Here is a 24679-nt window from a genome sequence, read left to right on the forward strand (position 1 = left end):
CCCTGAAACAGAAGGAAGCCAAGTTCAAAAAGAGATGATCATATCTGGAGATGTGAAAGCAGCTAAGAAGTCCCTTGAAATGGCCAAGCAGCAAAGCATGCATGTGGAGCGTGAAGCTATTGTTCCCGGAAAAATATACAATTTGAATGTCTCAGCACAAGAGGAAAGCTCTTCGTCAGTGACACAAACTTCGTCTTCATCTAGAAGCCAGCAGGTCAAGACATATCCAAAGGTCAGTGATGCCTTGAGAGATCAGGAAAGCCATATGTCCTTTGAGGCTTGCCAACAGTGTTCAGCTATAGATGATCATTGTGCATCAGAATCACCTTTAGGGCCTTGTGAGTGTAACAGTCTGACAACAGAAGATGAGACAGAAGATGTCATGAGAGGAGACGTAAAGGCAGCAATTAGATCTCTGCAGAGTGCAGCGACAGAGCAGAGACTCCTAGATAAGGAAGATATCGTTAAGGGTAATGTGCACCTGGCTTTGCAGTCTCTTGAGAAGTCTAGTGTAAATGTCTCCAAAGGAGACTTTAAAGCTGCAATGATATACAGGAATTCAGGGAGGAGCAAGACTGTTCACGAGCAGTGTGTTGTGGTGTCTGTGCCTCCTTCTGACACAAAACTATCTCCTTCAATTTCAGTAACCTCTGAAGGACAACCATCAATCACAGCACAGAAATCAACACCCAGCCCTGTAGCAAATGGAAACTTTAAATCCTCCAATTCTGAAGTTGAAACCGAATCCTCAAAGACAATTGAGAATCCACAGGACCAGAAACCAGCTCTACCACCAAAGCCGAAATGGAGCCGTTCAATATTTGTAAAAGATTTAAACACTTCGCAGCCTGCCCCGGAGACAACAGCCACTTGCCTCATCAATCAGGAGAAAACAGAGAGTACTAGAACACCTCCAAATCCAAAACAAGGCAAACAATGCCCAGAAAAAATACAAGAAAACACACAACATAGCTGGAGCAATGAGGAGACCATAGATGAATCATGCCACCAAATGTTTGCTGATGAATCCATGCAAGCAACACATCATCTACCAGAGCACTCAGACCCTCATGAAGTCAAAAAGCTGGAAACAGCATGTGCAAGAAACATATCTGACTGCCAAGAAATGACTTCATATCACAATGGATTGGAAATTGAGAGAAATGTAATACAGAAAATCAATGCAGCTGAGGAGATACAGATGTGCATGAAGTATTATTCAGATGACGCCAAGCGAGACATGAACATGAGCTTACAGACTGCAGTACAGACCTTTGAAAGAAAGGAACGTGAGGTGCTGGACAAAAAAGTCCCTTGTTTGTCAAAGAAGGTAAGAGTAATGGACAATACTGTTGAGGAGAATAAGTCAAATCTACAGTGTAAATCAAAAGCCCAACATTCCACCCAAGAAAGCAAGAAGTCAAAGGAAAACTGCACCATAAATGCATTGGCTACACAGCAAAATAACCCCAGTGACCATGAACAAAAACACGAGACCAAAGTTGTCTTAAGAGAGAAGAAGGTCAAAGAGACAGAGGATGAGCGGCGACAGAGGCTGTCAGTCCACAAGGATGAGATCATGAAAGGAAACGTCAAGGCGGCCATGGAAATTTTTGAAAACTTAAGAAAACGAGAGGAACTCAAGGGAATCCTGTCTCAGGTGCAAGAGATAGAGGGAGACACCAGCAACGAGGCCCTTCGCTCCATGAAGACATTATACAAAAATGTCCCTGGTATAATTACGTCAAGTGAACTAGCAAAGCCAACTACAGAAGTTGGGGAAGAGATACCAGATGAGGATTTGGAAAGCATTTCCTCAGTTGAAACAGCATTTGAAGATTTGGAAAAAGCAAGCAAGGAAATAATGGACCTCAAGGAACAAACTCTCGTGAAACTCCTTGAGATCGAAGAGACAATCAAGAAAGCTCTGTACTCTGTCTCCAATCTGAAATCGGAGGCTGACATAGCTGGATTGTCCGGTCTTTTTGATGAGTCCTTGAGGTCCGAGCAACACATTCAACCAACCAACAAAATCAGGAAAATAAGTATTGTATCAAGCAAAGCCAAATCAGGTCAAATCAAAGAAGCAGCAAATACGGTTTCAGATTCAAGTCCTCCCAAACAGGAAGAGCGCCGCCATGAGCAGAAGAAGCCACTCATAAGACAGTCCTCCTCCCAGTCCTCACCATCCTTCATCTCCATACATTCAGCTGCCAGAAAGCCCGCCGAACAACTGAAATCAAGCATGTCAACGTTCAAACCAAAAACAGAGGGTCTTTTAGAAAGTTGCCCTGATGCAGACGGGGATCTGAGACAAGTGTCTGCTGCTGCCGAACCTTCAAACGATACTAACAACTCAGCTCAGCGGAAAGTCAGTGTGCTTCAGGTGAAAACCGTTCCAGAGCAACCTGCAGGAATAATTGGCACAAAGACTGTAAGTGAAACATATGAAGAGACTGACAGCTTTGGCAACGTCTTTGTTTCCTCCGTTACGTCGACATTTGTCACCAAACAGTCTGACAGTAAATCATCCGCTTTGTTTGAAATGGTCGGGAGTCCAGCTCGATATGAAGTCATGACATCCCCTTCACTGGCAAGAGCTGGTCGGCCTTTTGAAGATAACGTGTCGGGGAACAGCAAGGAGAAAGGGAAGGTGTTTGTAACATTTAGTCAACCAGTGGAAAAGCAGTAAATAAGCCCACTACTGGAGAATTACTGGGCAGTTTATTCCATTTGTGTATTGAACACATCATTGTATGACATGAGGAACATATTGACTTTAAACTTAAAAAACACCCGTCTTATAGATTTTATACTGTACTGTAACATCATAAAATGTTTATTTCTTTTATTGAATCTTAGCAGTAAAGTTGTTATTGTCTGTACTGTTGTGTAACATTTTAAATAAACTACAGTGTAAAGAAATTATTACTCTTCTCTGTGCCTTTTTATCACCATTTTGTAAAATATTGAAGGAACTGTATACTTCATATGCATTTAATTTACTTGAAAGTTTGTGTCAGGTTAGCTCGCATTCACATACATAAAATGTAAGTGAGCTCAACAACAGGAGTAATTGGAAATTGTGTCCATCTTTGTATTCCAATCATAAGACGAATTTAACCAAAGGGATGATCTTCCTCTTCCTCTATTATTATTATTTGTCAGCATTGCAAGTACCTAATATATTGGTAAAATAAAAGACTTGTTTAGAAAAAAAAAAGACCGGTTTCAAATATACAGATTTATAGTTTGAAAAAAAGGAGAAAAAAAACAGTTCAGGACTGTACATACTTTTGTTGCAATGTCATCCATACTGTTAAAGTCTTTTTGTTAAACTTGTTTACTTGTTTTCCATCCATAGTTCCTGTCACCAGTCAGGGAAATATGTTCTGCCTGTCTGACACCGGTGTATCCAATGGAAAAAATGGTGGCCAATAAACTTATCCTCCACTTCAGCTGTTTCTGCTGTAAATACTGTAAGAAGAAGCTCAGGTGAGAAATTTGGAAGCATAATAAGACTGGTGTTGAGTTTAAAGATTAAATATACTCACAACTGCTTAATCAAATTCTACTGGCATGGTCAGCAAGGTTTTTAATGTTGGGATCTCCAATCAACTGAAATCATTCAGAACAGTTTGTTTTAGTACAAATACACAAATTACCCAAATCAGCTTGATTTTAATTTGACTTTAAATCATGTTTTATATCTAAAATATACTTTGCTTTATTGCAGTATTCACAACTATTCATCTCTTTATGGCGAGTTCTACTGCATTTCTCACTACCAACAGCTGTTTAAACGAAAAGGAAACTATGACGAGGGATTTGGGCACAAGCAACATAAAGACCGTTGGCTTCAGAAAGAAAAAGACGTGGATGAGCCAGACACAATGTCCACTCCCACAATGACTCAAAGCAAGTTAAATACCTCTGATGTCTCCAGACAATCACCTGCAGGTGTATTTGTCACAAAGTCGTGTGAGGGAGAAATGGGACGCAGCCATAACTCTGATGTGGGGAATAAACTGAAAAGGAGCTGGCCACCAGAGAAGAAAAATACTGAGATGAATACAGCACAACGTATAGCTGTACCAGCCCTGAAAAATAAGATATCAGACACAGGGAAAGCAGCTGCAATTGATATGAACTTTTCAAATATTCACAATACTACAAAAAAACAGCAAATGAAAAGCAGCTACAGTGAATCAGATGGCCTCATGTCACAACCCTTCACTTCAGGGGTTGGGGACCTATCTAAAACAATAGATTATAGCTCATCTGAACAGCTTCCCCCAGGGAAACCAAGTCCAAGCAATGGTCCCCTCAAACTGGGACATTTGCATGTTTCTCCAATAGAACTTGAGAGTTCCTCTCCTGTCCTGAACCAAAAAAACAAGCAGACAACTGTGGCACCCATCATCAAAACAGCCCACCCATCATTCGGTAGGCTTGATGCCAAATGTCAAGTGAAACCTAGGAAGTCTGTTAGATTTGCTGCAAATGTTGATGTTTCTCACCATGACCAGTCCTCTCAGCAAAAATTAAGAACCATGGACGAGGAACTCTGGACTCATGAAGACAGTGGTTCACAAACTCCACAAGTTCACACACCCACAGATAAAAAAGGCATCAGTGAAAATATCAACTCAAGCGATGTGAACCTCGAAGCCCTTGAAAATAAATGCCTTGATGAAATGGCCATAAGATCAAATACAGAAACTGATGTTGAGATTGAGAGAAGTCAAGAGATCCCACAGGTCTTAGATAGAGTTGTAAACGGAGGTGTAAACAAAACCATGGCTGAATCATATCATGACCAAAGTTGCACAGAAAGCTTCAGTGGCAATAGCAATTCAATCCAAGACTCCGTGAGAGGACAAGGAGCACATGAAGAGCTGGATGCCATCGCAGGAAACTTGGAAAGTCCTCCAGACAATCCTGTTGAACCAACGTCCACCGAGGATGCTCAGTCAAAAAAAGAACATGAAGGTGATGGCAGTCAGAAGACAGGTATTGCTAAAGCAAATTCACCCAAGGCTCCTCTAAAACAGAGTGACAGGTCAAAGGTCAAACTGGGATCCTGGTCCAAAGGAAGGAGTCCCCTGTCAAAGCTCTTCCCATTGAGTGGAAATGGAACCAACAAGGTCCAACCAAATGATACCAAGAAACCACCTGGTAAACCTAGTGGAGGACTCTTAGGTAGACTGTTTCAATCGTCCTTAGAGAAGGTGGAGGACACCGTGGCATCAACAGCACATGGTCCAGGAATTAACAGTGATGACAGAAACACAGAGGTAGAGGGGGCTGTCACAGAGGACAAGCAGAAGGAGGCTGACGATCCTCAAGTCACCTCTTTGGAACAGGAAGCTGAGGAGGTGCGGGACAAGTCCATTTTTTCTGACCCCCACGCATCAGATAGAAACAAAGACACGAGTATAATCACAGAATCTGCACAGAAACTAAACTTGCATCCGACTATTGAAATAAGTGAAACTGAAGGACAAACTCATGAGACAGAGGACAGGTGTGATTCCTCAGACCTCAACTCAATGGACACAAAGAAAGATGAAGGTCTAATCACGTCTGCACAGACACCCAAACTGCATCAGACATCAACTGGTGAAATAAGAGAGGAGCTGATGGCTGCAGGACAAACTGATACAGATCTCCTCCATGATCAGACCAGAGAGGCCCCAGATATTCTTCCCTCTGTTTTACAGAATACTATGTCTGACAGGTCAGTCCATCAATTTGCATTTGACAAAAATGACAATGTGAGTTTTACTGACTCATTTGATGATGATGTTTCTTTCAGTAGCCTCAGCTGTGTCGCAGTTGACCCACAGGTCAGTCAGATAAACAGACCCCTTGATACACCTGAACGAGGAGGAAATCATGCTGAAACACTTTTAGATTTCAACCACGGTGGTGATACCCAGGTCCTTCCTCTGGAACAAGACTTTAAAAAGAGCAAGTGTGATTCTTCTCACCAAAACCCACTGGAGACAAACAAAGTTGAGGATATAATCATGTCTCAGCCACACAACCTGCATCACACATCAACTCATGAAATAAGTGAAGTGGAGGGACAAACTGATTCAGATCCACCTGATGATCAGAGCAGAGAGGACTTCCTTCAGCCTTTTTCACAATCAGATAATTATGTGACTGACATGTCAGTCAATCAGTTCATATTTGAGAATAATGATGATGTGAGTTTTACTGACTCATCATTTGCAGATGATGTTTCTGTAGGTAGCCTCGGTTCTGTTGCAGTTGACCCACCGATCAGTCAGATAAATACACCACTTGACACACCTGAACTAGAAGGGAATAATGTCAGAACGCGTTCTGATTTCAACCAAGGTGATGCTACTCAGGTCGTTCCTCTGGAACTAGAGGACACAACTGCTCAGCCACACAACCTGGATCAGACATCAACTAATGAAATAAGTGAGGACCTGACAGCTGCAACACGCTCTAGAGACTCACTGGATGACTTTATGAATGAAGTTGAGTCTGTGGAGCCAAAGGTCAATCAGACAAATCAATCATTTGATCAGCCTGAGCTAGAAGGAAGTAATGTTGATTTCAACCAGGGTGGTGCTACTCAGGTTCCTACTCTGGAGCATGAACGTGAGCTAGAAGGACAACACGATGGAGCGCGTTGTGATCTCAGCCAAGAATCTCCGGTGGAGACCTCTAATCTTTATGATCAGTCTGATCCTCACAAGATTTTTGGGGACATTCCTGCATTTTCAGCCACCACCATGGACACGTCTGTTAATACAGGCAGAAACCCAGATCAGCTGAACGACTCTGACTCAGTATATGTCAACCAAGGTGTCAGTACAAACAGTCCTATAAATGAGCAGGACACTGATTTTGACATTTTGCTCGATTGCTCAAATGATCTGCTGTCTCAGACACCTGTTTCCAGTATGTCTGCTCAAGGAGCTCCTGCTCCCACAAACCAGCCACCCTCATTCCTTGACGATATCTTTGGCGTTGGTGAAATCTCAAGCAGAGCAGGTGTTTTTACAATGCAGCCAAGCACAGATTCTAAATCAGCCAATGATTTTCTAGACATTTTTGCAGCAGAACCACAATTGCTGCCAGTGTCCGGGCCAGGTGATTCATTTGTTGACGGTCTGTTAGTGTCTGATAACAACAATCCTGATGCAGCAGCAAAAAATACTATCACAAACAGTAGCTGGATGGATGATCTGCTCGGATGACTGCAGAACGGTGTTTACCAGTTGCAATGACAAACAAGAGAAAACATTTCCACTTTTGTTGCTTTTTGCAAATGCATGGATGTCAAGTTCTGAAAGAGTAAACAGAAACATTACTGATGTCATGTACTTTATTTTTATTTCGCACTTCACAGGTGTGATTTCTAATGTGCACCACTTAATTTCTTGCTTCATTAACAATATTAAATCTGAACTTATGTAAAGAGTGGCTACAAAATACAACTACACATAATTTGACCTTGTGCCTAGAAAATAAAACAATATGTTGCTTAAAATGTGTTTTTTCCTTTATGTACTAATGAATTCAATATTTAAAAAAAAACTTAACATTAACATTAACATTACTCATTTCATATTTTCCTTTGTAACATATCCTAACACTTGTATTTGTGACCTCTTGAAGTCGATCACTAATATAATTGTAAATGCCAAATGGAATTTGGAACTAACCCATATTGCAGACATCACTTTATTTAACCAGGGCCGTCAAGAATTTGAATATTTTGTGGATATCTGTTCTCTTGTCATGATTTAAGACAAATATTAGACATTATACACAAAATGGTTTGGGTAAGATCCTAACATGACAGACTGCTCAATGTGACTGATAATGATGGGTGTCTATTGCTCAGTGACAAACAGACAGGGAACTGACCCAGATTTACCATCTGACACTGTGTTGGTATTTGACAATCTAGGACAAGACTGTGTGAAGAGTATTTGTGAAATTTTGCAGGTGTAAAGGAGCTAGGAATGGATCTGACTTACAGTAGGTAATGTCCAGAAGGAGACGCGGTTTGGAATATCTACTGAGGTTTGTCCACACAGAACCATCTGAATTAGTTCGCCTGGATTGCTAACTTATGAATTCTGAAGGCACCATCATTGTATTTCCATGTTTACAAGGCATACACATCTTTCATGTACCAATGATGCCATCGCTCCACTTCCCCTTTAAGACACGAAACCACGCTAACTACAACAACAAAGGCAGATTACAGGTTTGTAATGTCACCTTTCTAGTTCGATTTATATTCGTGCCATCTTTGTAGTTTTTCTTTTGCACCACATGACTTTTATGCTCATGGTTTCTGGCTTTAGTGTATTTCTGTGTGGCAGCGTTACAGTGGCACATAACAGCCTGACAAAAACTACAGCGTTTGTGTGAACACACTATTCTTGATGAATTTGTGTTTATGGAAAACTTTTTTAAAAAATAAATGTGTGGACATGGATGTAGACATGGCCTTAGGTAAATGGAATAAGCCCTATATGGATGGAATTAGTTTTACTTAAAAAAAGAACTTCTGTTTTTTTGTTAGTTTTCTTTTACACTTACATGCAAACACACCCATTTTGTTCCCTCTGCATTTAACCTAAGTACACACACACACACACACACACACACACACACACACACACGCACACACACACGCACACGCACACACACACACGCACACAAGCTAGGAGTGCCATGTCCAGCGCCCAGGGAGTACATGGGGGCTTTGTTGCTTTGCTCAAGGGAACCTCGGCAGCCCAGGAAGTGAACTGCACCTCTTCAACTCCACCTCCATATATTTTAGTCAGTACCTGGACTTGAAGCAGCCACCCTCCTGTCCCCAGACTCTACTGGCTGAGCTACTGCCACCCCTCACCTAGGTACGTGGGGTGCCGAGGTGCCATTTTATATTGACTACAAGTCTATTCACAGAGGATTAGTATTACCTGAGGTAATTTCTGAGACCCTTTTACACAAGGTAAACGTCGTGGTAATCTTTCTGACATTGTGCGGTAATGATTTCCAACATGGCACATTCGGACAGGACAAAAATATCTGCTAATTATTACTTTCCCCCACGCACAGAGGTAAAACTAAACCCATCCGACTAGGGCTTTGGAAATGTAATGATTACAGCAGTGTTTGTCAATCCTGGTTCTTGGGACCCACAGTCCTGCATGTTTGCACGTCACCCTACACCTACACACCTGATTCAAATGAACGATGTCAGTGAAGCTCTGCAGAAAGTCTGATAACGAGGTGTTGGTGGGAATGGTGTGAAACATGCAGGGTAACGGCTCCCAAGGAGAACCACTGGATCATTACAGGTAAGAAGAGCTGCAACCCAGTTCCTGCATGATAGATGGATGGATGGATAGATAGACACACATGCATAAATATTTGAATGAAATGGTAAGGACAAATAGTAATATTAATGTTAGTTTTATTTAACATTCTGACAAAAATATTGAATATACTTATGCAAAGTATGCAAATTACATAGTCCATACACATAATACATTATTTACTATATGATGTCAACAATACAACACAGTAGACAGAATAAGTTCTAAAAACTACTGCGTGAACGCTGACGATTGCTTCTGACTGATGGATGACAAACACATCTCCATGCACATCTACAGCTTAGTTGAAATTGTGTTTACGCAGGTCACTCTTCTGAAAGGCAAGGGGAACATGACATATGTTATCTGGCACGTTTAAGCTGAGACGTGTGAAGTGCTTGACATTATCATTGACTTACTTTTTATTCCCAACTTCGTCAGTTGAGTCAGGAAGTTCTTTTCTGCTTGTCTCTGGAAGCAGGAAGCCAAGTGCTCCACTGATCAGTGTAACGCTGCTGAACACGGTGGTGGGGATGAACCAGTGGTACGTGCCCAAGACGTTTAGGAGTGGAGCCAGTAGTGCACCTACTCGCCCTGAAATGGCCCCTAAAGCAGTGGCTGTTTGTCTGATGGGGAAGAGGGAGTAAATGACTCCTCCATGTTTACGTCATACACCAAGTTGTGTAATTTGAACTAAAGACTGAGTTTAACAAAGCTTAGATTTTTTTAAGGATTTTCATGACTTTGTCCTTTGTCACATTCATTGATAACAAACTGGTTAATTGACAAAATGACAGTCTGAATGAAATGAGTGAACACCTACCTGGTAGATGTTGGGAATAACTCCTGTACAAAGACATTACATATGGAGGCAGCTCCAATTAGGAAAAAACGTGCTGCAACAGCTAATGATGTGACAGCAACAACATAACCTGAAGAACCAGAAATAAAACAAAACAAAATGAGGAAAAATGTTTTCAAAAAATCCTGTAGACCACAGTACAAGGTGCATTTCCCAGTGGGGTTACCTTCAGGAACGGCGAGGATAAATATACAAGACAGTCCTCCAACCAGAAGTGTGAAAATGAGTAATAACTTTCTTCCAAGAACTTCCAGCAGCCACATACAAAGTAGATGAGCTGGTATTTCAATCGCACCAAACAGGAACTGTGTCATGAAGATGCTCAAGCCCAAATTTCCCATGTTGAAGTACAAGCAGAAAGTGGCTAGGCTCAGTGAAAACCTGAATTTAAAGAAAAAAGTTTTATTTATTTGTAAAGTCAGTTTTATTCATGTTCATTCCATAATAGATCTAGACTGAGATGCATGTTTTGTGGAAATTTGAACTTACCATGACAAAGATATGATGGAGAAATATTTGGTTAATGTATTTGATTTGAAGAGAACTTTTATGCCTCCTTTCTTCCTAACGTCATGCACAGAAATCTGTAACATAAATATAATTGTGTGAAAATGTTATGAAAATATGACATTGCATACTAAACATATTAATTTGTAATGTTAACTGAACCTCTATCAGTTCAAATATTCTTTACACACACTTTATTCACCTGTGATATCACTGTGAAGTTGATCAGCCAAAGTCATTTTTTAGATGGAAAAAGGAAGGAAAAGATGTAACAACTGATGTCATTTTGTCATTGGACATAAAAACAACCTGTTTAAAAATCTGTGTTTTTTTTAAGACAAAACAAAATAAAGCTGAACAAGCTCAGTACTTTTTCCAGCAGAGAGTCTGGAACAGAGCGTTTGTTGACGGTCGCTGCTTTCACTATGAGTTGCTTCGCCTCATCCATCCTTCCTCTGTTCAACAACCACCTCGCCGATTCAGGAATAAACCTGATAGAAGCACAAAACAAACAAATGTGACATTTAAAATGTATAATTTACCTTCGGATTAATGAAGGGCAGTAAAAAGAAAAGGAAAACACACCATATGTAGATTACAGTCAGTGCAAGTGGAGCTGCTGTGATGAGCTGAGTGACTCTCCAGTCACGAACGAAATACATCAAACCGGCAAGGACGCATTGTCCAATTGCACCGAATAGTTGGGTGACACATGCTCCCCATGATCTCTTAGACACACCAATCCACTCGGTGGCTTGAGGAAGAAAAACAAATCGACTTATCATTTTCAAGTGGCAAGGATTTGTTTGATTATATGGCAACAACTGTAGATATGATGCAGTATAATAACGACAATGATAATAATCACTGCACGCAATTGTGTTGCGGAAGCTTGTGGATTAATATGGATTGAAATCCTGGACATAATACACACCTAGTATAATACAGTTGACTCTATAGCCACCAGCTCCCACACCCACCATGAACTGGGAAGCTACATACAAGTGTATATTGGGGCAAAGAGCCGTTGTTGCAACAAATACAAACATAATAACTCCTGGAATTTGAGTGGCAAGTTTGCGACCAAACCTGCAGGAGATAGAAGAGAATAGAATGTTACAAAAGCAGCTGATGTTGTACAGTCAGAAGAAGAAAACAAAAATAAATAGTTTTACACTTTACACAACAACTTATAAATGCACATTTTTCTCTTTGCTCTGGGGTTTCTCTTAGTTTCAGATTCACAGCTGCATTTATCTACTTTAGTACAGAAAGGTTGTATGTAGTACACTTACGACTCAGCAAAAGGTCCAAATATGAGCGAACCAAGAAGAACACCACCCATGAACACTGCTTGTATCATTTCCACCCAATTATCCTGGTCACAAACTAGATCAAACTGAAAAGGAAAGAAAAGAAAAAAAGAACAAGAATGAATTAAGGAGTCATTGATTGATGTTTCCAGTTAAATGCTCATCACTTACATCAGTGACGATGGTGGACGTATACAATGTGTTGCGGTACACCCAACCATTCTGGCAGCTTGTGGTCTCATTGAGTCCGTTCTCCCTGATGGCGCTGATGTTCCAGTCCACAGGAACAAACATCTGACACCTGCTGAAGGTCCCATCCTGCTCCCGAGGCAAAGTCAGATCCAGCTGCTCGTCTGAAGTCAGGTTGGGATCAGCTTTGAGGATCCAGTCTGTGTTGCAGTGGCGCTCTGGATCAGACTGGATGAAAACAAAACTTGCAAAAACAAAAGCTTGAACGAAATTTGGAAAGCAAAGTGCAATCAATGTCAGCTGCTGAAACAATCCAAATTCTCCAATATGCCCCAGGATCTCTCCAAAATCAGACATGTCTGTCTGTTGGCTGTTGGTTTTCTCCTTTGTGTTTTCTATATAAAAAGGAATGGAGCACAAGTTTAAACAATGCCTATTAATATTTAACCAAAGAAGTTAAATCATGACATGCACTAAACCTTATCTTAGTTATTATTATATAAGTTTACTATTGTGATGTAACTTTATTACCCAAAGCATCTTTTATAATGATCTGAGGGATTTGCTTACCGTGGTGTTTGATTCACCTTCAAATGTTGATTTAATGCCAGCAACAGCTGGGTTGAGTGACTCTCCTCTGTTTCACTTCAAATCTAACTTATTGCAGGAAAGAGGGTCGTAATTTCAATATAAAGTAACCCATTTAAAAAAAAAAAAAATTCTGCATGAGCAAATACAACTAGAAAGCTGTTGGCCCATTGCTTTTCAGGGCCAATCCCAGGTTGTTTGTAAAAGCCAAATAGTTCAGACTGGTTGTACCTGTGATGTTCAATTTGGAGTGGTGCTGAAGCCAGCAAATATTGACTTTGCTGAGAAATGAGCTTTGCAGAGACAACAGGGACAGACACTGGCAACGCTTTCCTTTTCACAGATTTATTAGAAAACTGTGAATGGTGCTGATCATTTTATTGTGTTGATATCTGTGGAAAAAAACATGTGAATCGTGAATCATCAGAATTTAATTGAAAAAAGCAACAAGAAACAAAATAGTCAGACAGCCAAATGTTCAACAATGAATGTTTTGTGAATCTCAGTTTCAGCAATATTATGCCTGTTTATCATTTACACCGACTCTTACAGAGAATATTTAATGTTCTGTATTCATATTTTGTCATACAAGAGTTATAAAATTGTTGTTTTTTATGTCTACACTCAATTCAAGTTAATTAAGTAGACGCTGGGGTCAGTAAAAAGCACATACAACATTTGAAAAAACACACAGGGACATGAAGAGAGAAAAAAAAATCAATGAACCCCAAACTGTGAACAGTATCTGACAGCTTGGGATTATTTAGTACCTGTATTACACAATTCATTGACTCATTCAAACAGCATTTGTACATGAAGTTCCTCAGGAGAGCATCAACTGTTTGAGTTCTGGTTGTGCAGAATGCCACTGCTCCACCTGGGCTTCTTCATGAGAATCCTAAAACCGTCACGGTATGCAACCTGTAATTTGTAATGGCTCTTTCCTAAACCTCACCCACAAAGGGGCAGTATGCAAGGGTGTACAAAATGATCTCAAGAGTGTGACTTTGAAATAGTCCAAGCACCAAGCACTAACAAGCGATCTGTTATTATGTGTCCCAGATGGACCTACAGATTAACACCACACTCTTTTCCCCCCTTTGGTCAGTTTCACAAATAACTTCTTGTGATACACCCTGTCGAAGGCTTTAGAAGCATCTATAAACTCTGCTAAAACAGAGGAATTGGCTCTTCTATACATTTCAACCATCTCTTTTAAAGCATAATTGCAGAAATCTGTCCTGTGCTTGGGCTTCAATCCGAACTGAGAAAGAAAGAAAAAGAATCTAAACTATTACAATGTGTTCCAGTACTCTGGATAACACACTCGCTAATGCGATTGGACGATAATTATCTAAACTCCCCACCTTGCCAGCTTTGGCCGTAATCACAGGGACAAGTGTAACAGCCAACATGGATTCTGGCAAAATGCCATGTGACATAAAGGCTGTGAAGCATATGGATAGAAGGATTGCCACCTTCGCCCCGCATGTTTAAGTTGCTCAGCAGAGATGAGATCTGAGTCGCCTGCTTTGTTGTCAGCTAGCTGAAGGATCGCTGAGAAGACCTCACTGGCTGATATTCCAACTGAGTCAGTTAAATCAAACAGTAATGCTGCCTCCACTACCCAGAAATTTTACCCACGCCAGAGACTCTTCTATTGGTGCATTCACCTCCTTCCAGGAGCCTTTCAGCCATGGAGTCTGCTGTCATAAACTGTTCATATTTCCTGACATACCGTACTGCATTTTTTACACCCTTTTTTACACCCTGACCTTGTATTCACCTTTACTGTGCTCATCACAGGCCGGCTGGCTGTATTTCAATCAGGAGACAGTTGAAGGTACAAAATGTTCATTTGGGCTGAAAATGTGTGATAATTAGTCACAAAAGAAGATTTAGGATGGAAGTCTTTTTATATGAGATGCATCAGATCAGTAAACTAAATAATCAATACTGAATATCATGAAAAATGGATGTGAGAGGTTGAGTATATGTGTTGATGGGTCTTTTATTGTCTGTGTCTGCACGTGTGAAGAAAACACAATTCCCAAAACATTTATTATGTAAAAAAATGTGATATTGTTAACAATAATGCACATTGTTGCTTGTTTCACAACAGGAAAACAGGGCAAAATAGAAGCCTTTGTATGACATTGTAAACCAGGCAATACATCACATTTCAGTTTATGGATTTTGGTTGGATTTTTGGAATCAGAGAATAAGCAGACATGATGGGTCCCGAAGTAAATCATGACCTGTGTGAAACTACAGCTTGGTTGACTCCTGATAAGTCGCCTTGTTGGGGGAATTAACATTTCTGTAAATAAAAAAAAAATGACAATATGGTTAGAGTCAGGTTAGGTTCAGTATAACGAATTGATATATAGTACATGAAAAAACACAGATAAAATAGAGATTCAAAAATTGCATCGATAGTGTATGTTCAGTGTAAGGAAGACGATGACCAATGTTACCCGATGTGCTCAGCCTCCTCAACTGATTCAGGAAGTTCTTTTTTCTTTGTTTCTGGAAGCAGGAGGCCGAGGGCACCACTGATACATGTGACGCTGCCAAACACTGCGATGGGGATGTCTGGGTGGAATGTGGCCAGGATGTTAAATAGTGGCGCCAGTAGTCTGCCCAACCTCGCTGACATGGCTCCCAATCCCGTGGCTGTTTGTCTGACAGAGGAGACGGCATTAAAGAGCTGCGGCTCTGCAGCGTGGTGGTCTGCATGCAGGCAGACTACATGATCCTCCAGACAAACTGAGTAGATATTCAACCTTGATTCTTTAGTCATAACGCTATTTAAGAACAAGGAGAGAATGTACTCATAGACTTAGTGACACTGTGGAAAATGAAAGGAATGTTCTGGATCCCATGAACAGATGCTGCTGAACCATCTCTCTCAACTCTATGACTACAACAGTAATAATAGAATATAACAGCAAGTATCATGTAAATCAAGTGTGTGTATTTATACATTGGACAAAAAGAACTATAAAAATGTGATTTATATATATTGTTTGTTGATTTATATATATTATGTTTTTTTCATGATTTACTTCAGTGTTTACACACTGTGTCCGTCCTGTATTTACAGGTACGTAATGACACCTACCTGATAGATGTGGGAAACAACTCCTGAATGAAGACATTGCATATAGAAGCAGACCAAACCAGAAAAAAGCGTGCTGAGACAGCTAAACATGTGACAGCGATGGAGTATCCTGCAAAAATAGTGATAATTAAAAAAAATCAAGAAATACAACTTGACAAACAGCAAATAAGTGAAAAACTCAAAACTGACATGAGCTGGGTTTTACCTTCAGGGATGGCAAGAATAAGTAAACAAGAAAGACCTCCGGTCAGGAGAGTTAACAGGAACAAAAATCTTCTTCCCAAAATCTCCAGCAGCCACACACAAAGAACCATAGCTGGCAACTCAATCGCTCCGAACAGGAACTGGGTCAAGAAAATGTTTAGACCCAAGTTTCTCATATTCAAGTACAGACTGAATAAAGAAAGGTTCAGCGAAAACCTGAAAGAAAAGTGAGTTTTAGTTCCCGCTGCTTTAAAGGACGTCAGTCACACTTAAGGTTCAACTTACCATGCCAAAAGAATGATGATGAAATATCTGGTCAGAAGGGGGGATCTGAATATAGCTTTCACACCGTCTCTTTTCACAGGCTCTTTCACAGATATCTACAAAGGACATAATGAGACTCTTCATTGCGTTGGAGGAGATCTACCCCCCCATTCTCCTCCTTCCATGTTGCTCGTCATGTTCACTTTTGTCAGGGTTGCACATAGGTCACTCACTTGGGAACTACATGAACTCTAAGGTCCTCAAGCATCATGTTAACGGTGTCAGCGTCAGCTCTGTGTCATGGACACATGAAGAGGTGACGTGGACGTCAGTCGCAGATAGCGAGAGCAAACAGATGGTGGGATGGGGTGATCGCTAACACGTACAGGCAGACAACCATTCACACTCACACATTCACATCTATGGGCATTAACCTGGCATGCCCCTGGAGGTGGGAGGAAGCTGGAGTGCCTGGAGAGGACCCCACACAGCATTAAAAATGGAATAATGAACAATTAAAAAGACGGTCATCACAGACACCATGGTCAGACACAGAACCGGATCGAATAGAACATTATGTTTGCAGAGACTTGACTTGCTTGTGGTCCCTAGAATTTTAAAACTAGAAGCCACAATGGGTGGCAGAGTATTCAGTGATGGGGCTCCTGTCCTGTGGAACCACGTTCCAGTCTGGGTCTGGGGGGCGGCCTTATTCCTTATTCTAGGCCTCTGATTCCTCTTCTTCCATTGGGTTTACCCAGCTGAATTGTGATGTTGGGCTATGCAAACAAATTGAATTGCATTGAATTTTGCTTCTACTTTGTCAGACACAAGGCAGCAGTCTGCTGTGCTGTGAGATCGGCTGCAGTGGGTGATCCCACAATCACTGTAAGCCACAAAAAGCCGTCACCAGGCATCTGAAGGAGCTGCAACCATGATTATGTACATGAATTTTGATGAACATTTTCAGTTTGATCTTTTGATCTTGTGACAAGACTCACATGGTTGAAGTTGGGCAGGTGATCTTCATGACTGGTTTACTAGCTGGCTCTTTGGTCTTTGGGCCTATTACTGAATCGTAAGTGACTTCATTGGATTTGTGAACCATTTGTGAACATGAACATTTGAGACTTTTAGACGGACAGTAACTACCTTATCCAACAGAAACTCTGGAACAGTGCGTTTGTTTATGGCCGCTGCCTTCATATGAGCTGTTTGGCCTCCTCTGTTCTTCCTCGGGCCAACAACCACCTTGCTGACTCTGGAATGAACCTGATGAGCAAGGATCAATACGCATATCGGTCTTTTTAAATGGAACACTAAGGGGGAGATTAACAGCGAGTTGCGTACCATATGTAGACAACAACCACTGAAAGTATGGCCGCTGTGATCAGCTCTGTGAGTCTCCAGTCTCGGCAGGCGTACATCACACCAGCGAGGGTACACTGCCCGAGTGAACTAAAGAGCTGGGTCACACATGCCCCCCATGACCTTTTAGAGGCACCAATCCACTCTGTGGCTGCAAGGAGGAAACAACAAGGGACATTAAAATAGACACCTGCAAAGACGTTTTAGTGATGACATTCATGTATAAATCCATTTTTGGTACGAATGATAGGAGGTGACACATACTGTACTCAGTGATAGATGTACAGTATCTGTGATTGTGCCCTCAAACCTACTGGAACGACTACAACAACCTCAAATCACATTATTTCAGTGTCTTCTATCAGTCCTGCTGCCTTGTGTGGTCATGTATGGGACCTTAGTGAAATGTAGACGGCATCTCAAACAAACGTTCCCAGTTTCGGCTGGAAAAAGAAACTACTGAATGCAGTCCTGTTGAGGTTCACTTTCCTGTTGTGTGTAATAATTCATTCCCAGCTAAGGTGATGGGATTCATGATTTTTTTGGGGGCAAATGCAAAGATAAGGCCTTGCACAAACTGTTATGTATGGTTTTGGACTAGTATTTTTCAAAATTCAGTAGTCATTAGATGAAATGATTCATCAGTCAAGGAGAATACAACTGATTCATGTATGACATATACAGTATGTGTACATACACTGAGGGTCCATACCTAATATCATACAGTTGACTCGATAACCGCCGGCTCCTAATCCCACCATGAACTGAGACGCTGCAAATAAATAGACATTGGGGCACAGAGCTGTTGTCCCAGTGAATAGTAACATGAAAAGTGCAGGGATTAGTGTAGCTCGTTTGCGACCAAACCTGTGAGAGGAGAATGAAAATGACATGAAAGGCTGAAGTAGGTTGTATACAGAAATACTGTAAAATACTGTATTCGGTAATGAAATACTAAATGTGTTAATGCACAAAGGGCCACTCTAACAGGAATAAGCCAATGAAAGCTGAGCAATGCTAAAGACAGAAGATGGATCTTCAAAACAACCAAAAAAACTCACTGTATTATTATTTGTGTTTCTTTTTATGATGGAAACAAAAGTAAATACACTTACGATTCAGCAAAAGGTCCAAAAATGAGAGAACCAATAAAAATGCCAGCCATGAACACTGATTGCATCACTTCTATCATGTTAGCCTGATTACAAACGAGATCAAACTGGAACATAAAACACATTAAGTCATTAAAATGCTGTGAAATTACTTCAAACATCACTTCACTCGTCACTTACATCAGTGACGATGGTGGACGTATACAATGTGTTGCGGTACACCCAACCATTCTGGCAGCTTGTGGTCTCATTGAGTCCGTTCTCCCTGATGGTGCTGATGTTCCAGTCCACAGGAACAAACATCTGACACCTGCTGAAGGTCCCATCCTGCTCCCGAGGCAAAGTCAGATCCAGCTGCTCGTCTGAAGTCAGGTTGGGATCAGCTTTGAGGATCCAGTCTGTGTTGCAGTGGCGCCCTGGATCAGACTGGATGAAAACAAAGCTTGCTAAGAAAAAAGACTGAACAAAATTTGGAAAGCAAAGTGCAATCAATGTCAGATGCTGGAATAATCCAAATTGTCCAATATTGCTCAGGATCTCTCCAAAATCATGCATGTTGAAATCGTTTTTGTCCTTTGTGGTCATTTCAAGATGTACTGGTGATTCAAATATCCTCTGTTAATATTTAACTAAGCATGAATTATTCCCTTCAGGTGCTGCTGCACAGAGTATTGCTCATCTTTTATTTCAGGCTCAACATGACTCCAGACTTTTATCTTGACATCATAAAATCAGTTCATTTCAGGTGGCGGCATTCTAAATCCTTTGTGATCACGTTGTTCCTTGTGCACATACACATCTTCTGAGTTTCAACAGCAGCATGTCTTATTGTAACTAAGTGTCAAAGTAAATGTGTATAAATGAATAAATACATTCTTCTCAAATCGCACAGAACTGTTTTGCTGCTTTGTGTAAGAGTGCCAAAGTTCATTTGAGGCCACTGAAATCTGAAATACGCTAGCAGTTGGAGAGCGTACTGGGTATAATAGAAGCCACCGCACATAAAACTGATTCACAGGGATCAGATCTCTAGAGTGTTGAATCCAAACAAGGCTGGTTAAAATACACCATGTACTTCAGTTGTGTGTGTGTGTGTGTGTGTGTGTGTGTGTGTGTGTGTGTGTGTGTGCTCACCATTTCATGCCAGCTGAAAGGGCAGATTGTACATTATGAAAATTCAGTGAATCAGTGACTCTGTGTCTTTCTACATTTATTTGTTGTTAACTTGAATTCTGCTGTTCTATATCATGAATACAGTCAGTTGTAATTGAAACTATATAATTATTGTGATATGTTTTTTGTGCTCTATAGTACCAAAAGTCTATGATTCCCTGTGTTCAGAATTGTCTTTGTTTAGAGTGTTCTGTGTTCAGGGAGTTTATGGAACAAAGTGTGTTTTGGCAAGATGAACGCTCAGGCAAAGGTCACGGGAGACTGATGAGGATTGGCTGGATACAATCACTGTATCCTGGCACGTTTCAGGGAGACTTGTAAACTGAAGTATTGTGTCTGGATCTTTCTGATAATGACATGAACTTATATGGTCTCATGTGCATGATGTTTTGATATTGAAGACCTGGACCAAGTGGAACAGATGGCAAAAGTTGAATAAGTGAATAGTACAGAGTCTACAAAGGAGAGAAAGTGAATATAGATATGCCACTTGGCCTGTAACACAAGGCAATGGTATTGGGACAGTAACAGAGGTTATTTGTCAAAAGTCTAGAAGCCTCAGGTGAGCTCCTGCGACCTCGTCGTATACCGACGGTGTAACTTTGAACAAACTAAGAAACAGGGAAGACTTGGGTTGCACTGATTTGTGACTGAACTTTCCTTCCAGTCTCTGGCTAGCTTCAGATAATTACAAATCAAAAGATAAAAGTAACTCAGCATCAAAGAGGACGGATTCCTCTTGGTTATAAGTCCCATGTACATATATGTATATGTGACTTTACAAATGCATATCACGTTTGAAAAGTTTCTGTTTAATTTGGATTCTGAAACCACACCAAAACAATGGATGTGAGTTTAGTATGTAGTTATTGAAAAACTAAAGCACAGAATTTTTTTCCTGAAAAAAATTACCTTGATGAAAATAACGCAAAGACACAAAAGTGATGTGAACATGTTTTTATTTAAAATTAGCTCATCACTATCCAATCCAAAGAAATTCAGAAAATAGTTCACAGATTGTTGCTGATGTTATTTTTTTTTAAAAAGGGAAGAAGAACAAAAGAAATGCATAACATTCAAGGACTTCAGAGCAGACAAAGGTCTCCCAACTTGGTCCAATGATCATCCAAAAGAGTGTCAAGCTGGCCGCCTGCTGGTGAGCAACAGTTATTGCACTACATGAAAACTAAGGAGCACCAGCTTCCAACTGCTGAGACCCACTCGGCACAACATGGGAGCACCTGACAACAACCCTATCAGCTAGGATGAGTTGGCACACGGCTCAAGACCTGAGCGAGGCCAAGAAGGGAATTGGTAACACCACCAGAGAATGCTGGACAGAGCACTCACCCAAAACTGTAAAACTAGAGAGATCAATCCACCTGGACTAACTCCAAGCACCTTACCTGACACCTGGATACTGGAACACTTGGAGCATCAACGGCATACAAAGAGCCTTCAACGAAAACTCATCAGCACTGAGTTTTTGAATTGTTTTTGTTATTTAAAAAAATATATATAAACATTGCAAACCATTTCACACTCCGTGGTTAATAATATATGCATATTATTGCCATGCAATATGAGGACAGGACGGTATTGAACTCTTACTGACATGTGAGTAAGATTTTATACAAGTTGTCTGAATCCTGCTGTCACCTGGACCAGCAGGACTTTACAGCCGTTTGCCTGCTCTCACTCACGTGTCTTCCCGTGTGAATAACAGTCATGACTGTTGGACTTGTGATAAGTGGTTTTAACACCTGGGTGACAGGGTCAAGTCTGTCCTCAAGGTGGCACAACTGGCCAAGTCACAGCCATAATACCTACGGCTGAGAACCTTCACAGACAAGTCACAGGTTGTCTATGTGAGAGCAGGACTACTACAGTTAGACATGTTTGAACCGAATGTTTGTTTCAAAGCATCCTAAGTCATTGTAAGTCAAATATGGTTATTCATTGTTAGTGAGTTGCTCCAGGAAGTGTCTGACAAACAACTTACAAAAACCATCACAAAACTTCCTGATGGAACAGAAATATCAGTGTGTCAGTCAGTCTACAGTTTGCTGGATTTAATGTATTGCTGCTCCTTCGATCCACTCTGGTTTTTCATATTTGTATTTTTTCTGCAAGAGAAACACCAACATAAATGTTAGTAAAACTACAGAAACAAGACATATCAATTAATATCACACACACACACACACACCTCCCTCCTCTGGACTTACGGTTATGTAACATAAGACACTTTCTCAGCCTTACTTCACTTGACTGTATAGTATCTGGTATTGTAAATATTTGGGGGGGGGGGTGTATGTATTATATTGTATTATTGTTTGCAATGTTTTCAAGCTTTGAGTTTTGAGTTATCTATTTGTTGTTGAGTGTTCAATGTTTGTATGTGTACACATTACGTGTCAATAAAGAACGATTGTGATTGATTGAATTTGTACCCGTTCAAAGTAAATATGTCCAGACAGTGAGAACACAACCATGTTATGTCCGATAAAGTTTGAATGTCAGCGTTTGCATGTCCGATCGTCCCTCCCACCTCCCAGTCTTGGAGGGACGGGTGTGCAGACTGCTTACCTGTTGCCTTCAGCCTCATCAGTTGAATCTGGCAGCTCTCTTCGGCACGTCTCAGGGAGCAGGAAAGTCAGGGCTCCGCTGATCAGTGTGAGACCACTGAAGCCGATGATGGGTATGGACCAGTGGTAAATGGCCAACATGTTGAGCAGTGGAGCCAGCAGACCACCTGCTCTGCTTGCAATGGAGCCTAAACCTGACGCAGTTTGTCTGACAGGGGAAAGAGTGGACACATCAACCTGTCAGTAATAAGGAAGATTATCGCTCAGGTCAAGGACTGCTGGGATCATACAGTACATGTGGGTCAGACAATCAAAGAACTGGTAAAGTTAAGTTCAATATTCAACATTGGACTGGATAATTTATCATAAAATATCATAAGGCACACAACAAGTAAATTAACAGCAAATGTGTCTGTGCCTGTTTAGGACAAAAGCACATCTCACAGACCAAAAGAACCACTCATCGTACCGAAAAGATGTCGGGAACAGCTCCTGGACATAAACATTACATATGGATCCTGCCCAGTTCGATAAAAAACGGCCCGTGGTTGCCAGCGTGGTCACGGCCACAGAATTACCTAAACAAGTTAGGACAAAGCCAGATGGAGCACCAGAGAGCAGAAGTCAATGAGGAGTGCTTCTGTAAACGTCAACACTAACACTGTGACCAATGTCAACTCATGGATAAACGTAGTTCCCCCTTTCTGAGGAGGTTTTTGGTGTATTTCATCACCAACAAACACAAAATGAACACTACTGACGCCACTGACACAAGACACGTGTTGTTTACATCCGCTTTTGGTAAATTTGAGTGTCAGTATTTGGTTGTGAACTTTTACCTGAATGCTCGCTTGGTAGTTGTTTATGTTCGCACCTGAGATAAGGAGACTTTAGCACAAGGGCTAATCTACTAATCTACTATTTACTAAGGTTACAAATGGCAGAATAGTGACGTGAAATGAAGAGAGTGGTGAAGGAGAACGGACTTAGAAGGAGCATTGGTTTGCTTTACCTTGAGGAACAATTAGCAAGAAAAGGCACAAGAACCCCCCGACCAGGAGTGTTGCAATCAGGGAAAGTTTCCTCCCCAGTACTTCCAGCAGCCAGATACACAGGATGTGAGCCGGTAGTTCAGTCAGACCAAAGATTAACTGAGTCATGAAAATGTCCAGACCAAATTTCCCCACATTGAATGAAAGGCAGTAGTAGGTAACGTTCAGTGAGAACCTACAGAAAACAAAGAAAACAAAGATGCTGTGGTGAGAAACTGACGCTTTCACTTCAGTATCCAATCTAATCAGTTATTTTTAATTTTATGCTATTTGCATAAATTGTAAAAGAAAAACTAACTTACCATGCCAATATTATGGTAAAGAAATACTTCCTAAGCACAGGTGATTGGATAAGGATTATGATGCCTCGCCTCTTCTCAGTTTCTTTCACAACAATCTGCAATGCACCAATGGTGGACAAAACATCATGCTGACACGTCAATATGAACAAGTCATGCAGTCCAGCTCCAGTTCACACAGTATCACAATACTCAATTATGTGTTCAGGCATGTTTGCTGGGGAAATTGTGTACACGATGTACAACCTTTTCTGTTCACATCAGGCTGTTCATACACTGAAAACGTTGTGATGATGTGATGAGTACCTTTTCAAGCAAAGAGTCCGGAAGTGTGCGTTTGTTAATTGCTGCCACCTTTGCAAGCAGCTTTTGAGCATCTTCCTTCCTCCCTTGGTCCAACAACCACCTGGCTGACTCTGGAATAAACCTGTTCGTAGAGAGTACAAGAGTAATGTACGAAAACCCCTGAACCAGCAAAAGAAAAAATAACAATACAAATAGTTCATGCCTACCATATGTACACGGCTACAACTGCCAGTGGAGCTGCCGTGATTAGCTGAACCAGTCTCCAGTCTCGGACCACGTAGACTACTCCAGCGAGGATGCACTGTCCAACTGCACCGAAGATTTGAGTCACACACGATCCCCATGAT

The 24679-nt window shown here is 41.0% G+C and overlaps 5 protein-coding genes across 5 annotated transcripts; 2 read left to right on the plus strand and 3 right to left on the minus strand.

Annotated features, from left to right (window-relative positions):
• Window positions 1–7: 7 nt before the first annotated feature.
• Window positions 8–1334, plus strand: LOC144740028 (xin actin-binding repeat-containing protein 1-like; the record flags this gene model as incomplete). Its single annotated transcript, XM_078622915.1, has 2 exons — window positions 8–588; window positions 1331–1334. Coding segments are annotated over 2 exons (585 nt in total), but the record flags the coding sequence as incomplete, so codon positions are not given.
• Window positions 1335–1339: 5 nt separating this feature from the next.
• LOC144740024 (xin actin-binding repeat-containing protein 1-like) lies at window positions 1340–2692 on the plus strand. The gene has a single exon (XM_078622910.1). The coding sequence runs from the start codon at window positions 1340–1342 to the stop codon at window positions 2690–2692; it is 1353 nt and encodes a 450-aa protein (XP_078479036.1).
• A 7106-nt stretch (window positions 2693–9798) lies between these two features.
• On the minus strand, window positions 9799–12611 carry LOC144740025 (solute carrier family 22 member 13-like). Its single transcript, XM_078622911.1, has 9 exons — window positions 12237–12611; window positions 12048–12151; window positions 11687–11841; window positions 11338–11506; window positions 11112–11243; window positions 10735–10809; window positions 10412–10626; window positions 10207–10315; window positions 9799–10009 (listed from the first exon to the last, which is right to left on the minus strand). The coding sequence occupies exons 1-9, from the start codon at window positions 12609–12611 to the stop codon at window positions 9799–9801; spliced, it is 1545 nt and encodes a 514-aa protein (XP_078479037.1).
• A 2704-nt stretch (window positions 12612–15315) lies between these two features.
• LOC144740026 (solute carrier family 22 member 13-like) lies at window positions 15316–19469 on the minus strand. The gene is given in 10 exon segments (XM_078622913.1): window positions 15316–15526; window positions 15967–16075; window positions 16172–16386; window positions 16456–16537; window positions 17574–17639; window positions 17642–17706; window positions 17785–17953; window positions 18515–18669; window positions 18918–19021; window positions 19095–19469. Coding segments are annotated over 10 exon segments (1551 nt in total).
• A 2674-nt stretch (window positions 19470–22143) lies between these two features.
• On the minus strand, window positions 22144–24672 carry LOC144740027 (solute carrier family 22 member 13-like; the record flags this gene model as incomplete). Its single annotated transcript, XM_078622914.1, has 7 exons — window positions 22144–22213; window positions 22677–22883; window positions 23145–23253; window positions 23688–23902; window positions 24030–24124; window positions 24333–24453; window positions 24539–24672. Coding segments are annotated over 7 exons (951 nt in total), but the record flags the coding sequence as incomplete, so codon positions are not given.
• Between the last annotated feature and the right edge of the window lie 7 nt (window positions 24673–24679).

This window comes from Lampetra planeri, unplaced genomic scaffold, assembly GCF_965212315.1.
Source record: "Lampetra planeri unplaced genomic scaffold, kcLamPlan1.2.h2 scaffold_1849, whole genome shotgun sequence".
Classification (NCBI taxonomy): Eukaryota; Metazoa; Chordata; class Hyperoartia; order Petromyzontiformes; family Petromyzontidae; genus Lampetra; species Lampetra planeri.

What these genes read in the sequence shown, in the direction of transcription:
- LOC144740024 (XM_078622910.1), top strand. Translation starts at nt 1,340, where the DNA reads ATGGACAATACTGTTGAGGAGAATAAGTCAAATCTACAGTGTAAATCA.
- LOC144740025 (XM_078622911.1), bottom strand. Translation starts at nt 12,611, where the DNA reads ATGTCTGATTTTGGAGAGATCCTGGGGCATATTGGAGAATTTGGATTG. An exon ending in AGTCAACTGTATTATACTAG is followed by an intron (nt 11,507 to 11,686) that starts GTGTGTATTATG and finishes TTCTTCCTCAAG; the next exon opens with CCACCGAGTGGATTGGTGTG. An exon ending in TATCCTCGCCGTTCCTGAAG is followed by an intron (nt 10,316 to 10,411) that starts GTAACCCCACTG and finishes CTGGTTCTTCAG; the next exon opens with GTTATGTTGTTGCTGTCACA.